This window comes from Ranitomeya imitator, chromosome 4, assembly GCF_032444005.1.
Source record: "Ranitomeya imitator isolate aRanImi1 chromosome 4, aRanImi1.pri, whole genome shotgun sequence".
In the NCBI taxonomy this organism is placed as follows: Eukaryota; Metazoa; Chordata; class Amphibia; order Anura; family Dendrobatidae; genus Ranitomeya; species Ranitomeya imitator.
This window is the reverse complement of record NC_091285.1, coordinates 312,900,477-312,915,064: the sequence shown is the minus strand read 5'-3', so window position 1 is coordinate 312,915,064 and position 14,588 is coordinate 312,900,477. Positions and strand designations below refer to the sequence as shown.

The window sequence follows — 14,588 nt, the reverse complement described above, 5'->3', positions numbered from 1 at the left end:
AGTTCTTGACCAAGTTTGCACACACTGCAGCAGGGATTTTGTCCCATCCCTCCATACAGATCTTTTTTTAGATCTTTCAGGTTTCGTGCAACATTGAGTTGCAGCTCCCTCCAAAGATTTTCTCTTGGGTTCAGGTCTGGAGAGTTGCTAGGCCATTTCAGGACCTCGAAATGCTTCTTACAAAGCCACTCCCTAGTTGACCTGGCTGTGTGTTTCAGGTCATTATCATGCTAATAGACCATGCCACAACCCATTTTCAATGCTGTTACTAAGAGGAGGTAGTTAACCAAAATCTTGCAATACATTACCCCATCCATCCTCCTGTCAATACGGTAGTTGTCCTGTCCCTTTTGTGGAAGAGCACCCAAAAGTATGATATTTCCCCCACCATGATTCACAGTTGGGACAGTGCTCTTGGAGTTGTACTCATCCTTCTTCCTAAAACTTGGCGAGTGGAGTTAATACCAAAAAGTTCTATCTTGGTCTCATTTGACGACATGACATTCTGCCATGCCTCCTCTGGTTCATCCAGATGGTCATTGGAGAACTTCAAATGGACCTGGACATGTGTTGGCATAAGCAGGGGGACCTTATGTGCCCTGCAGGATTTTAATCCATGATGGCGTAGTGTGTTACTAAGTGTGGTCTTCGTTCTCTTCAGGTCATTGACCAGGTCCTCCCATGTAGTTCTGGGATGATTCCTGACCTTTTTTAGAATCATCATTGCCAACTAAGCAAGATATTGCATGGAGCACCAGACCGAAGAAAATTGAGTCATCTTGTGTTTCTTCCATGTTTTAACTGTTCCAACAGTTGTTGCCTTTTCACCAAACTGCGTCACTACTGTCTTGTAGTCCATGCCAGTCTTGTAAAGGTCTACAATTTTTGTGCCTGGTGTGCTTAGACAGCTCTTTGGTCTTGGCTATAGTGGAAAGGTTGGAGTGTGATTGTGTGGACTGGTATATTTTATACAGGTAATGAGTTCAAACAGGTTCAGTTAATACAGGTAATAAGTGCAGAGTAGGAGGGCTTGTTAAAGAAAAACAAATAGATCTGTGAGAGTCAGAATTTTTGCTGGTTGGTAGGTGATCAAATACTTATTTCATGCAATAAAATGCAATATAATTATTTACAATTCATAAAATGTGAGTTTCTGTTTTTTATTTTTAGATTCGGTCTCTCACAGTTGAAGTGTACCTGCGATAAAAATTTCAGACGTCTCCATTCTTTGTAGGAGGGAAAACTTGGGTAATGGGCAGTGCATCAAATACTTATTTTCCCCACTGTATATAGGCATAGAGCGCGTTCAAAGAAAAGTTCAGTAATACCTTTACATGATCAGTCCATTCCTACAATACTGAGAAAGAAGTGTTTGAACGGATATGCAATTGAGGCTGAAGGACTATGGTAGATCATGAAGCCTCTGTTACTCTAGCTCTATTCCCCGCCAAGCATCACCTTCTCCTGCTTGATTGACTGAAGTCACACAAAATAGATGCAGCACAGGTTGGGGAATATGGCTGGAGTGATGGAGATTTCAGATCTGCAAATAGTCAAATGAGGCTGAAGGACTATCAATTCAAACACTGATTTCTCAGTAATTAAGGAGGAAATTGGCCATGTAAAGGTATTGCATGTGCATATACATAGCTTGAGGTGTTAAATCCTGCTGAATGATTCCCCTCAACAAAATGCTAAGTGAGTGATCACAAAAGAAATCTAAATCAAATGAATATTTGGTGTGACAGCCTCAAAATATCAGTTTTTCCAGTTACACTTACATGTAGCTTATGAAGGAACTTGGCAGGGAGGTTGTTCCAAACGTCTTGGAGAACTGACCACAGATCTTCTGTGGATGTAGGCAAATCCTAGTATTTTCATGTAATCCCAGACAGCCTCAATGAAGTTGTGATTGGGGATCTAGCAGTCATACCATCACTTACAGGACTCCTTGTTCTTCTTTTAATTCAGAAGTCAGTTTCATCAGTGATTTTCACTAGATTTTGGTCAGAGTTTCATCAGGTTTTTTTTCACTGATGTAAAAAAATGTTTCTCCACCCTCTATCAATGAAAATTGGACAGTACATGGATGGCATCTGAATGCAGTCATATTTTTCACTGACCCAAAAACTTTCTTTGCTGATTTTGATCAGACACTCGGACCAATATCAGGCATGTCTCCGCAATTTTGCAGAGAAAAAGGAAAAATTTGACATGTAAACAGCCCTATAGTCTGTCATAGTTACCAGTGTGGATAGCACTTGTACGTGAAAAAGTGACATGTGAATAAGCCCTTAGACTGAAGACAATTCATAGTGACATTGGCGGTATGCACTGCTGCAGAACACATTTGGAACCAATCGGATGCCTCTCTAGTGTTGCATGAATAGAGTCATCTGATTGATAAATATCTGCATCCTGTAATGTGGAATGACCTGTCAACTATAGCGCGGCAGGGATAAGCCAGATTGTGGCAGCATCAGGCTAGTCAGGTCTCTCCTTATAGTCTTCAAACTATGGCCCTGATTCATTAAGACTGTCGATTTTCATGCCAGTCTTGATGAGGGAGTAAGGTGGAATGGGAGGCGCCTGATTCATTAAGGCTGGGTTCACACTTGGGTGGCTGGTCTGCGTATGGCTGCATAGTTCCTCCCTTAAGCTCCACCTACTTCCGCATGTGTCCTGCGTCGTCCTGGGTACCCATCTTTAACATTGCGTACAGACATGCGTTGTATGCGGATGTAGCGTTTTGACGTGCCCGCTGACCGCACGGGAATGCAAAAAGTTGCATTTTCCGTGCTGTCGGCGGGCACGTCAAAATGCCACATCCACATACAACGTATGTCCCTGCATACCCAATGTTAAATATAGGTACACAGGACACATGCGGAGGTAGGCGGAGCTTAGGTGGAGCTTAAGGGAACTACGCAGCCATACACAGACCAGCCACATGCAAGTGTGAACTTAGCCTAAGAGACACACGCAAAGTGGCCTGTGACTGGAGTAAGATTTTATGGCGTAAGGAATGCCACCGCTTGTCATGCATTTGACAAGTGGAGGACGTCACACCACAGCTCCACCCACTCTGCCAGAGCTGAGCAAAAATGTTGTGAAAAATGACAAAATTTGCAAAATCTTTGCACAGCTTAGTGTTGTGCAAAAAAAATGCCACTTTGCAAAGCTTTTTCAGCTTTTCTGGATAAACTGGAGCCTGCTTTTTTTTCTAAAATGCTGGACCTTTCAAAGTAAAACAAAGCTCGCTGCAATTGTTCAGCCAGGCTCTGATGCATGCACCTTGTGGTTTGGGCAGTATGAATCAAATGACAGGTTTCTCTTAGGACGGTTTCACACGTCCTTATTAGTGATGAGCGAGTATACTCAGTACTCGAGATTTCCCGAGCACGCTCGGGTGTCCTCCGAGTATTTGGAAGTACTCGGAGATTTAGTTTTCAGTGCTACAGCAGAATGATTTACATCTGTTATCCAGCATAAGTACATGTGGGGATTTCCTAGCAACCAGGCAACCCCCACATGTACTTATGCTGGCTAACAGATGTAAATCATTCAGCTACGGTGCTGAAAACGAAATCTCCTAGTACTTACAAATACTCGGAGGACACCTGAGCGTGCTCGGGAAATCTCGAGTACTGAGTATACTCGCTCATCACTAGTCCTTATATTTCCGGTACCGTGTGCCGCATCAGTACCACACAGTCGCCAGGGAAGAAGGGGTACAGTAAGCGCTGTTCTCCCAGCGCTGAATGCTGGACTGCTCTCATCATTCTCCCCTGCTCAACCGATGATCAGCACAAGAGGGGAGAATGATGACAGTTGTATTCAAGTGAGAACAATGACAGCAGGTGGTGGCTGATGGGAGTATTCATCACCCTCCATCTGCGCTATTTTTAAAAATCCGGCGTAGGTTGCCCTGTATTTTCTATAACCAGCCAGGCAAAACTCACAGCTGGGGGCTGCAACCCTCAACGGTCAGCTTCAGCAAAGTTGGTTATCAAGAATAGAGGGGTCCCCATGCTGTTTTTTTTTAAAGTTAAATAAAAAAAAACTGTGGGGGTCCCCTCCATTTTTGACAACCAGCAATGCTAAAGCTGACAACTGGGGGCTGGTATTCTCAGACTGGTAAGGGGCCATTGATATTGACCCCCCAGCCTAAAAATAGCAACCCGCAGCTGCCCAGAAAACACATCTATTAGATGCGACAGTCCAGGCTGAGAGCCACTGGTGAATGAGCTACTGCGTGCATTTACCACAGTGATCTGCTGTGAAGTCTGAGCTTGAACAGCGGTAACCTCAACACTGACTTTTTCCCATGGTCCTGAGGTCACTGCAGTACAGTCCTGCTGGGAATGCAGCCTCAGTGATCTGCGGTAACCTCGATGATGTCACCGCCGGTCAGCAGCTCATTCACCAATGGTTCTCAACCTGGATGGTTGCATCTTGGCACCGTCCAAGTTGAAAACTATCCCCCAGACATGGATTATGGCGTGGGACAGAACGAAGGGCAGTTGAGGGATATTGTTTTTTTTTATTTTTGGTTTATTACAGGAGTTGAAAGATTCAGTGGAATTAGGCGTTATACTCACCTGTTATTTTTAAATAAAAATGGAAAACTGTTTTGTTTCATTTCTAGGAAAATACTTTATTCTGGAATGTCTTTATTTACAATACAACTATAGAATTAGTAGTGGATAGGCAGACACCTCTCCAGTACTAAGCCGTGGGCTTGATGTCACCTGAAAATACAAAGGTGACATCAACCGCACAAATAAGAACCCCACTTGTCACTGCTACAGGGCAAGTGGGAAAAGCGTCCTTTTCTGGGTGGCTGCGGGCTGCTATTTTTAGGCAGGGGGAGGTTAATATCAATTACCAGCCTGAGAATACCAGCCCCCAGCTGTCAGCTTTAGCAAGGGTGGTTGTCCAAATTGGGGGGGGGGGGGGGGAGGTTCTCCACACCAGTTAAAATGATTTAAATATATAAAAAAAAACAGCGTGGTGACCACTCTGTTCTTGATAACCAGCCTTGCTGAAGCGGACGGCTGCAGCCCCCAGGTGTGAGTTTTGCCTAACTGGTTATGGAAAATACAGGGGAACCCATGCCGGGTTTTTTCATTTATCTACTTATAGCGTAAGCGGAAGGGCGATGAACACTCCCATCAGCCACTTCTGCTGTCAAAAGTTATGAGGTGCAGCAGGTGTATGTTGATGGGAGTAATACTTCCATCAGACGCTGCCTGCTGTCATTGTTATTACTTGAATATAACTGATCATTCTCCTCTGTTTGCACGGATCGCCGTCAGAGCAGGGGAGAATGATTAGAGTCATGTTCAGCACCCGGCAACGGTGCTAACTGTACTGCTGCTTCTGATCCGTGTGCACAATGTTTTGTGGCCTTTGCTGAAGGTAAAAAACTGACATATCAGAGTGTTTGCCCACGGACACACGGTCCATGAAAACACACTGACGTGCACAGACCCATTCACTTGAATAGGTCTACATGTCAGTGTCTTTGATACGTGTGAAAACTGTCACATGTACCAGAGACACGGATGTGTGAAAGAGGCCTTAAAAGGTAGTTGGGAGAGGTAGCTGTTAAATAAGTGTTTGCCGACATAGGTCTAATGTGTATGATGACCTTTAGGCTGCATAGTGCCTTGTGTGGGACTTATTACTGTGACCTCAATAAAAAAAAAAGGTATGCAGTACATTGCTTCTCAATTATGTCTTTCAAAAATGTACAGGCTCAGGCTGCCGTCACACTAGCAGTATTTGGTCAGTATTTTACATCAGTATTTGTAAGCCAAAATCAGGAGTGGGTGATAAATACAGAAGTGGTGCATATGTTTCTATTATACTTTTCCTCTATTTGTTCCACTCCTGTTTTGTCTTACAAATACTGATATAAAATAATGACCAAATACTGCTAGTGTGACGGCAGCCTTAAACATCATTTTTTTTTTCCATAACAGAAAAATGGATCAGGTGGCTGATTTTTTTTCTTGAGTTTAAAAGGTGGAAAATAAAAATCCATGTTAATATGTTATTTATGTAACAAAGTAGATCCAGTTTCTTCCAGAATCAGGATGATTTTCAACTATTGCATCTTGGGCAGATGGTCATATTATGTGTATTTGTTCCAATGATCGATGATGCAATGCCCGTACCATGTGAGCTTCCAATCTTACATAGAATCATTGATAAGTCACAAAAAATGCCCTTAAATAGATGTGTCCCTTTGACAGGGAAACGAAGACCACTGAATAAGTACATATATCACATTTTTTGGTGATTAGAGTGAAGTTAATCCCAAAAGAAGCGGTGCTTTCAATATAAAATATTTCTTATTAACAACGGATTAAAATTACATGCAATAACAGAAAAAGGTGCTGGATCCAAAAAGAGGGACACAATAACCATAGGAAACATCCACCATATTAGTCTTGCACTACTGTATACCTATATCAGGATATGGCAGTATACCACATGCAGAGAATTCAAAGTGTGCTTCGTGGGGAGAAAGAGGACCGTACTGCCCATAAGAATTACTTATAGCCAAGGATAGCACAACTGTGCTTAAATGACAACAAGTGAATGTGGCATAAGTATAGTAAACCCCTACGATGTTTCCTATGGTTATTGTGCCCCTCTTTTTGGATCCAGCACCTTTTTCTGTTATTGCATGTAATTTTAATCCGTTGTTAATAAAAAATATTTTATATTGAAAGCACCACTTGTTTTGGGATTAACTTCACTCTGATCACCAAAAAATGTGATATATAGAATCATCGATGTCATTTGGATTTGTGAAAATAGATGTGAGGGAACATAAAATAAGCATGCACTGAAAAATCATATTTTTCAGAGACGTTCTCCCCATAAAACATCGGTACTAGGGGAGAGAATATTGGATGCCAAGTAGCGTTGTCCCTCTGATGACAACATATAAAAATCTAACTAGATTGCCACCCTCAGGGTACTGAGACAAGTCACAAGAAGGCCAATGTGAGCCCATTCACTTGTACTGAGCTGTGATGTAGCTGCAACATCGAGTGACTTTAGAACCTGCCACATAAGCAAAATAAAACTTTGTGCCTTGTGTATAGTAAATGTGTGGTAGAATTTTTTCCCACTATAGAAACCTGTGTACATGTACATTAGCTGCTTTCTAACTTCTCTTTTCATAATATAGGTTCAGTTGGAACAGCGGGCAGAGTGTGTAACCAGTCATCTCGTGGCATGGACAGCTGTGAGGTTATGTGTTGTGGAAGAGGATATGACACAGCCCGAATTACCAAAATGGTGAAGTGTGAATGTAAGTTTCACTGGTGCTGCGCAGTCCGATGCAAAGACTGTCTAGAAACTGTGGATGTGCACACTTGTAAAGCAGCCAAAGATGCTGGGTGGAACGAGAAAACATAAGGCCGTATTCTCCAACACTACTGACGACATTGTGTACAAGAAAACTAAAGCTTCCTCACAAGCAGCAAGGATAAAAAGGGGGTTTTATGCTTTATTAAATTATACTAAGTTATGTTGTAAATGAAATGTTGTGGTGCCAGTATTCATGGAGATATATTTGTGTGGTGAACAGATTTGTACAATTTACAGCAGATCTAAGGGTGTTGTTTGCTTTGTTATCCATTTTGTGTGTGTTAAAGCACAGTACAGTGCCTTGGGAAAGTATTCAGCTCCCTGGAACTTTTCAACCTTTTCCCACATACCATGCTTCAAACATAAAGATACCAAATGTAAATTTCTTGTGAAGAATCAACAAGTGGAACACAATTGTGAAGTTGAACGAAATTTATTGGTTATTTAAAATTTTTTTGGAAATTCAAAAACTGAAAAGTGGGGCGTGCAGTATTATTCAGCCCCTTTACTTTCAGTGCAGCAAACTCACTCCAGAAGTTCACTGTGGATTTCTGAATGATCCAATGTTGTCCTAAATGTCTAATGATGATAAATATAATCCACCTGTGTGTAATCAAGTCTCCGTATAAATGCACCTGCTCTGTGATAGTCTCAGGGTTTTGTTTGAAGCACAGAGAGCATCATGAAGACCAAGGAACACAACAGGCAGGTCCGTGATACTGTTGTGGAGAAGTTTAAAGCCGGATTTGGATACAAAATGATTTCCAAAACTTTAAACATCCCAAGGAGCACTGTGCAAGCGATCATATTGAAATGGAAGGAGTATCATACCACTGCAAATCTACCAAGACCCAGCCATCCCTCTAAACTTTCATCTCAAACAAGGAGAAGACTGATCAGAGATCCAGCCAAGAGGCCCATGATCACTCTGGATGAACTGCAGAGATCTGCAGCTGATGTGGGACTGTCTGTCCATAGGACAACAATCAGTCGTACACTGCACAAATCTGGCCTTTATGGAAGAGTGACAAGAAGAAAGCCATTTCTCAAAGATATCCATAGAAAGTATTGTAAAATCACCGCTCTACACTGAGGCTAGAGCAATCATAGGTTAATGTAGTTAATATCAACAATTAGTGATGTTGTGCAGTACTTACTTATATTGTTGCTGCTGTTGTAGTTTATGCCTATGGGACCTCTATAAGTAAAGAGTTGCCCTTGGCTGCAGAGGCATGCTGAAAAGTAGAATGTACATGGTGTAAAATAGATGTGCTAATTTAGTTGTATTCATTTAGTTGTGGCCCGCAAAATAAATTACCTGGGGTATTGGTGAAATACACTTAACCTTCCTGAAATAATAATAATAATCTTTATTTTTATATAGCGCTAACATATTCCGCAGCGCTTTACATTTTGCACACATTATCATCACTGTCCCCGATGGGGCTCACAATCTAAATTCCCTATCAGTATGTCTTTGGAAACTATGGAAACTATGTAGACTGCACATAAAGCGATACTATATGGGATTATTGTTTGATTACCATGGTGTGATGAACCAGTGCTAAATAGACAAATAGAGTAAAAATCCTGGCAGTTAATTAGGTTATTCTGTTAATCTTACCCACAACTATCCCAAAGGTATACATTGATGTCAATTGACACTCACCAAATCCCACTCAGGTGAGCAAATGCAGGGAAAACAGCGGAGTAATCCTAATGGATGCGGTATTTTATGTACCGCTCGATGAGCACAGCAATTTGTGATCGGATTTTGTACCAGAGGTCGAGGTTCCTGGGCGATCGTGTCCCAGCGAGTAGTGGGAAGGCACCAGCGCCTCGCGTGCCCCGGCCGGAAGCAACGCTGAGGACGCGGCGTGGAGATGGGGCCGCAAGTATTTTTTAAAATTCATACTCTATCTCTCAAATACCCCCATTTTTCCACTTTCAAAATATGGGGATATAGGGATATCTATGTAAATTTTTTAATCCACATTCAAAGTGAAACATGTTTTAATTTAGGTACTAATAAAAGGTGAATTTTAGTTTTCAAATTTTTTTTTCTAATTTTAATCTAAATACATCTAACAATTGATCCTTGTAATGATTTTAATTTAACCATCACTTCATAAATGCAGAGGAACGGAAATTGGTTAATAAAGTGAGTTCACATCATAGATCTACAACTATCAACTATCATAAGACATCAAGAGTAGTTACACTGCGTTTGATAGCTTAATCAATACTATCAATTAACTTGTTAAGAACATACACCATTCTGAGCCAGTGGCGCTATATTGTGGTCCGCACTTCAATTCACATCATAGGGCGGGCAATTATAAATAATCAAGACTTGACAGCCTCAGCCCTACTTGCGGATTGCTAATTACTAATTAGTGGTTCCTGTGATCGATTGAACAGTGAGTAAACATGATGCTATTTAATGATGGGTGTTCCCACTAGAGACATAGCCCTAACGAAGAGGGGAGCCACCCCTCGAAATGCGTTGGCAGCTTGTCTCTCTCGCGCACCCGTCCCCGCTACTTGTGACGTCACACTAGTTCCGCCCCATCTCCACGCCGTGTCCTCAGCGTTGCTTCCGGCCGGGGCACGCGAGGCGCTGGTGCCTTCCCGGTACTCGCTGAGACACGGTCGCCCAGGAACCTCGACCTCTGGTACAAAATCCAATCACAAATTGCTGTGCTCATCGAGCGGTACATACAATACCGCATCCATTAGGATTTCTCTGCTGTTTTCCCTGCATTAACTCACCTGAGTGGGATTTGGTGAGTGTCAATTGACATCAATTTATACCTTTGGGATAGTTGTGGGCAAGATTAACAGAATAACCTAATTAACTGCCAGGATTGTTACTCTATTTGTCTATTTAGCACTGGTTCATCACACCATGGAAATCAAACACTAATCCCACATAGTATCACTTTATGTGCAGTCTACGGCCGGCGTCACACTTGCGAGTTTTATGGACGTAAGAGCGCAGAAACTACGTCCGTAAAACTCGCAAAAAATACGGCACAATTATTCTCTATGCCCCTGCTCCTATCTGCCGTATTTTACTGATCAGTATTATACGGCTTTCTACGGCCGTAGAAAATCGCAGCATGCTGCGTTTGTCACCGTATTGCGCAAATAAAACGCCAATGAAAGTCTATGGAAGCCCCAAAAATACGGATTACACACGGACCAGCAGTGTGACTTGCGAGAAATACGCAGCGGTGTTACAGAGAAAAGCCGGCAATTCAGTGCGGTGTACAGTAAAATCACACTGACAGCTTACAATAGAATAGGTAGAATAAATGTGGACACATAGAATAGGTGTATATATATATATATATATATATATATATTTATATATATATATGTCAGTAGACACATATATGTATATATATTATTACTTCATACAGCCGCGATATAGCAGAAAGCTGGTAATTCAATTACCGGCTTTTGCTTTCTCCTCCCTAAACCCGACATGATATGAGACCTGGTTTACATACAGTAAACCATCTCATATCACCATTTTTTTTGCATATTCCACACTACTGTTAGTAGTGTGTATATGCAAAATTTGGCCGTTCTAGCTCTTAAAATAAAGGGTTAAATGGCGGAAAAAATTGGCGTGGGCTCCCGCGCAATTTTCTCCGCCAGAGGAGTAAAGCCAGTGACTGAGGGCAAATATTAATAGCCTGGAGAGGGTCCATGGTTATTGGCGCCCCTGGCTAAAAACACCTGCCCCCAGCCACCCCAGAAAAGGCACATCTGGAAGATGCGCCTATTCTGGCACTTGGCCACTCTCTTTCCATTCCCGTGTAGCGGTGGGATATGGGGTAATGAAGGGTTAATGCCACCTTGCTATTGTAAGGTGACATTAAGCCAAATTAATAATGGAGAGGCGTCAATTATGACACCTATCCATTATTAATCCAATTGAATGAAAGGGTTAAAAAAAAACACACGCATTATGAAAAATTATTTTAATAAAATAAAAACAAAGGTTGTTGTAATATTTTATTTAATGCCCAATCCAATCACTGAAGACCCTCGTTCTGTAACAAAAAAAAACATAATAAACCAACAATATACATACCTTCCGCAGATCTGTAAAGTCCAACGATGTAAATCCTTCTGAAGGGGTTAAAACATTTTGCAGCCAGGAGTTCTGCTAATGCAACGCTACTCCTCGCTGCAAAACCCCAGGGAATGAAGGTAAAGTAGGTCAATGACCTATATTTACCTGCATTTGCGGTGAGGCGCCCTCTGCTGGCTGTTCATAGATCGTGGGAACTTTCCTAGAAATTGAATTACCAGCTTTCTGCTATATCGCGGCTGTATGAAGTAATAATATATATACATATATGTGTCTCCTGACTATGTTTTTTTTTTTTTTTTTACACATGGATCCCTTGTATAGCCGTATGTTGGTTTTGCAAGCCTGCGATAAAGACACGCAGTACGGATGCCATACGGATTACATACGGAGGATGCCATGCGCAAAAAACGGTGACACACCCTGCCTATGGAGGAGCTACGGACCACTATTTTCGGGACTTTTCAGCGTATTACGGCCGTAATATACGGACCGTATTTCATACGCTGTGTGTGACGCCGGCCTACATAGTTTCAAAAAGGGTAAGTGTATTTCACCAATACCCCTGGCAATTTATTTTGCGGGCCACAACTAAATTAATACAACTAAATTAGCACATCTATTTTACACCTTGTACATTCTACTTTTCAGCATGCCTCTGCAGCCAAGGGCAACTCTTTACTTATAGAGGTCCCATAGGCATACACTACAACAGCAGCAACAATATAAGTAAGTACTGCACAACATCACTAATTGTTGATATTAACTACATTAACCTATGATTGCTCTAGCCTCAGTGTAGCGCGGTGATTTTACAATATTTTTTACTGGTTAGTCTTCTAACAGGGTCCGGCGAAGAACCTGTTCTTACCACCTGCGTCTTCTGTGGCCCCCATCTTATCCTTTAAGGTGATTAAGCGCCAGTGTATTACATTTTTTAATATCCATAAAAAGTGTTGTTTAAAGTTTGCAACAAGTCACCTGGGAGACACACCAAACATGTGGAAGAAGGTGCTCTGGTCAGATGAAACCAAAATTGAACTTTTTGGCAACAATGCCAAACGATATGTTTGGCGTAAAGGCAACACAGCTCATCACCCTGAACACACTATCCCCACTGTCAAACATGGTGGTGGCAGCATCATGGTTTGGGCCTGCTTTTCTTCAGCAGGGACAGGGAAGATGGTTAAAATTGATGGGAAGATGGATGGAGCCAAATACAGGACCATTTTTAAAGAAAACCTGTTGGAGTCTGCAAAAGACCTGAGACTGGGACAGAGATTTGTCTTCCAACAAGACAATGATCCCAAACAAAGCAAAATCTACAATGGAATGGTTCATAAATAAACATATCCAGGTGTTACAATAGCCAAGTCAAAGTCCAGACCTCAATCCAATCCAGAATCTGTGGAAAGAGCTGAAAACTGCTGTTCACAAACTATCTCCATCAAACCTCAGTGAGCTCGAGCTGTTTGCCAAGGAAGAATGGGCAAGAATTTCAGTCTCTCGATGTACAAAACCGATAGAGACATACCCCAAGCGACTTGCAGCTGTAACCGCAGCAAAAGCTGGCGCAACAAAGTATTAAGCTAAAGGGGCAGAATAATATTGCACCTCCCACTTTTCAGTTTTTGATTTTCCACAAAAATGTAAAATAACCAATAAATTTCATTCAACTTCACAATTGTGTTCCACTTGTTGATTCTTCACCCAAAATTTACATTTGGTATCTTTAGGTTTGAAGCATGATATGTAGGAAAAGGTTCAAAAGTTTCAGGGAGCCGAATACTTTCGCAAGGCCCTGTATATGGTATTACTGTACAATGTGACAATATGTATTATGGTCTCACAATTTAGATTGCAGAAAATAATGCCGTACGGGGGTTCACTTTGCATAATCGCCTATATGGATATGATCTATGGACGTTCACCATTACTACAAATACTACACTCTGCAATCTCTGTTTCCAACACATTTTAAGTGTGTAATTATACAAAAAATAAAAAGCTACAGATCTCTTCTTCTCTACTGTTTCTAATATGTCAAGTTTCAACTCCTCGTTTTCAAACTCACAAACATTTTGTAGTGGAAGATTTATCGGTCAGATATTGCCGAAAGGCGGGGAGGGGACATAGAAAAACATTAAGGTTAAGTCCATTTCTGATTTCTGGCAACATCACTAAACTTTTCATGAACAAGTCATAATGAAATACTGGAACCAAGGATGACAGACCATTATGCATGTATAACGAACTCACAAAAATATGAGGAAAAATTACCCTGGTCAACACAAAAAAATCATCAGCAAAGGTAATATGTCTGTTTTATGAAGTTTGATGTGCTGATTCAAAAAATATGCTTAGTTTTGCTCTATCACAAAGTTTCTGAGATAGAAGTATTTTTGCTATTAAGTTATTTCTGCATTTTCAATGTATGTGGTTTTTCCTATGTTATTCCCATTTCTTTGCTTGTCTTACTTGTGAATTTTCTTACAGGGACAACATCAGTAAATGTTTTAGTGAGTTTTATGGGAAGGAGTATTGACAGTGCAGTAAACCAATGACTGCTTCTCGGAAAGTCACATGTTATGGGGAGGAGCCAACTTATGAGGCGGTAAGATTTGAGTCAGTCAGAAAAGGATGGTGATGACAGCAAGGACTGGTATGTGAGACTGACAGGGAACAGGCCGCTACAGGGATCTGAGCACTGCCATAGGAAAATACTTGTGAGAGGATTTTCACTGCATTTCTGGGTAGACAAGTCGTCTCAGAGGGAAGAAAACAGCTCAGCCACTGAGGTGAAACTGAGTGAGGGTCTCCACAGAGAGAACCTGAAAGCATCCAATATCACACTGAGAAACTGCCTGTCTGCAAATGTTCATCTGTAAGGAATATACTGACTCGTTTACCTCACAACTGTATATAGTTATCTACCAGATTACCTCCAGTAAAATCAGTTCTAAATACATGCCGTCTCTGTCATCTCTGGGGATATAGCTACATTATCTACATATAGTCGGTCGGCTCATCACATTTTTTTTTTTTAGTTTGTCACCACCATTGAACTGAACTTACTCTACGGTTTGATCTGATT

At 41.4% G+C, this 14,588-nt stretch overlaps 1 protein-coding gene across 1 annotated transcript in view; it reads left to right on the top strand.

Annotated features, from left to right (window-relative positions):
* The window catches only part of WNT2 (Wnt family member 2), a 207,027-nt gene extending 199,590 nt beyond the window's left edge, over window positions 1-7,437 (top strand). The window contains exon 5 of the mRNA XM_069764851.1: window positions 7,208-7,437. Within this exon, the coding sequence (XP_069620952.1) occupies window positions 7,208-7,437 (230 nt within the window). The remainder of the gene's footprint in view (window positions 1-7,207) is intronic.
* The last annotated feature ends 7,151 nt before the right edge of the window (window positions 7,438-14,588 follow it).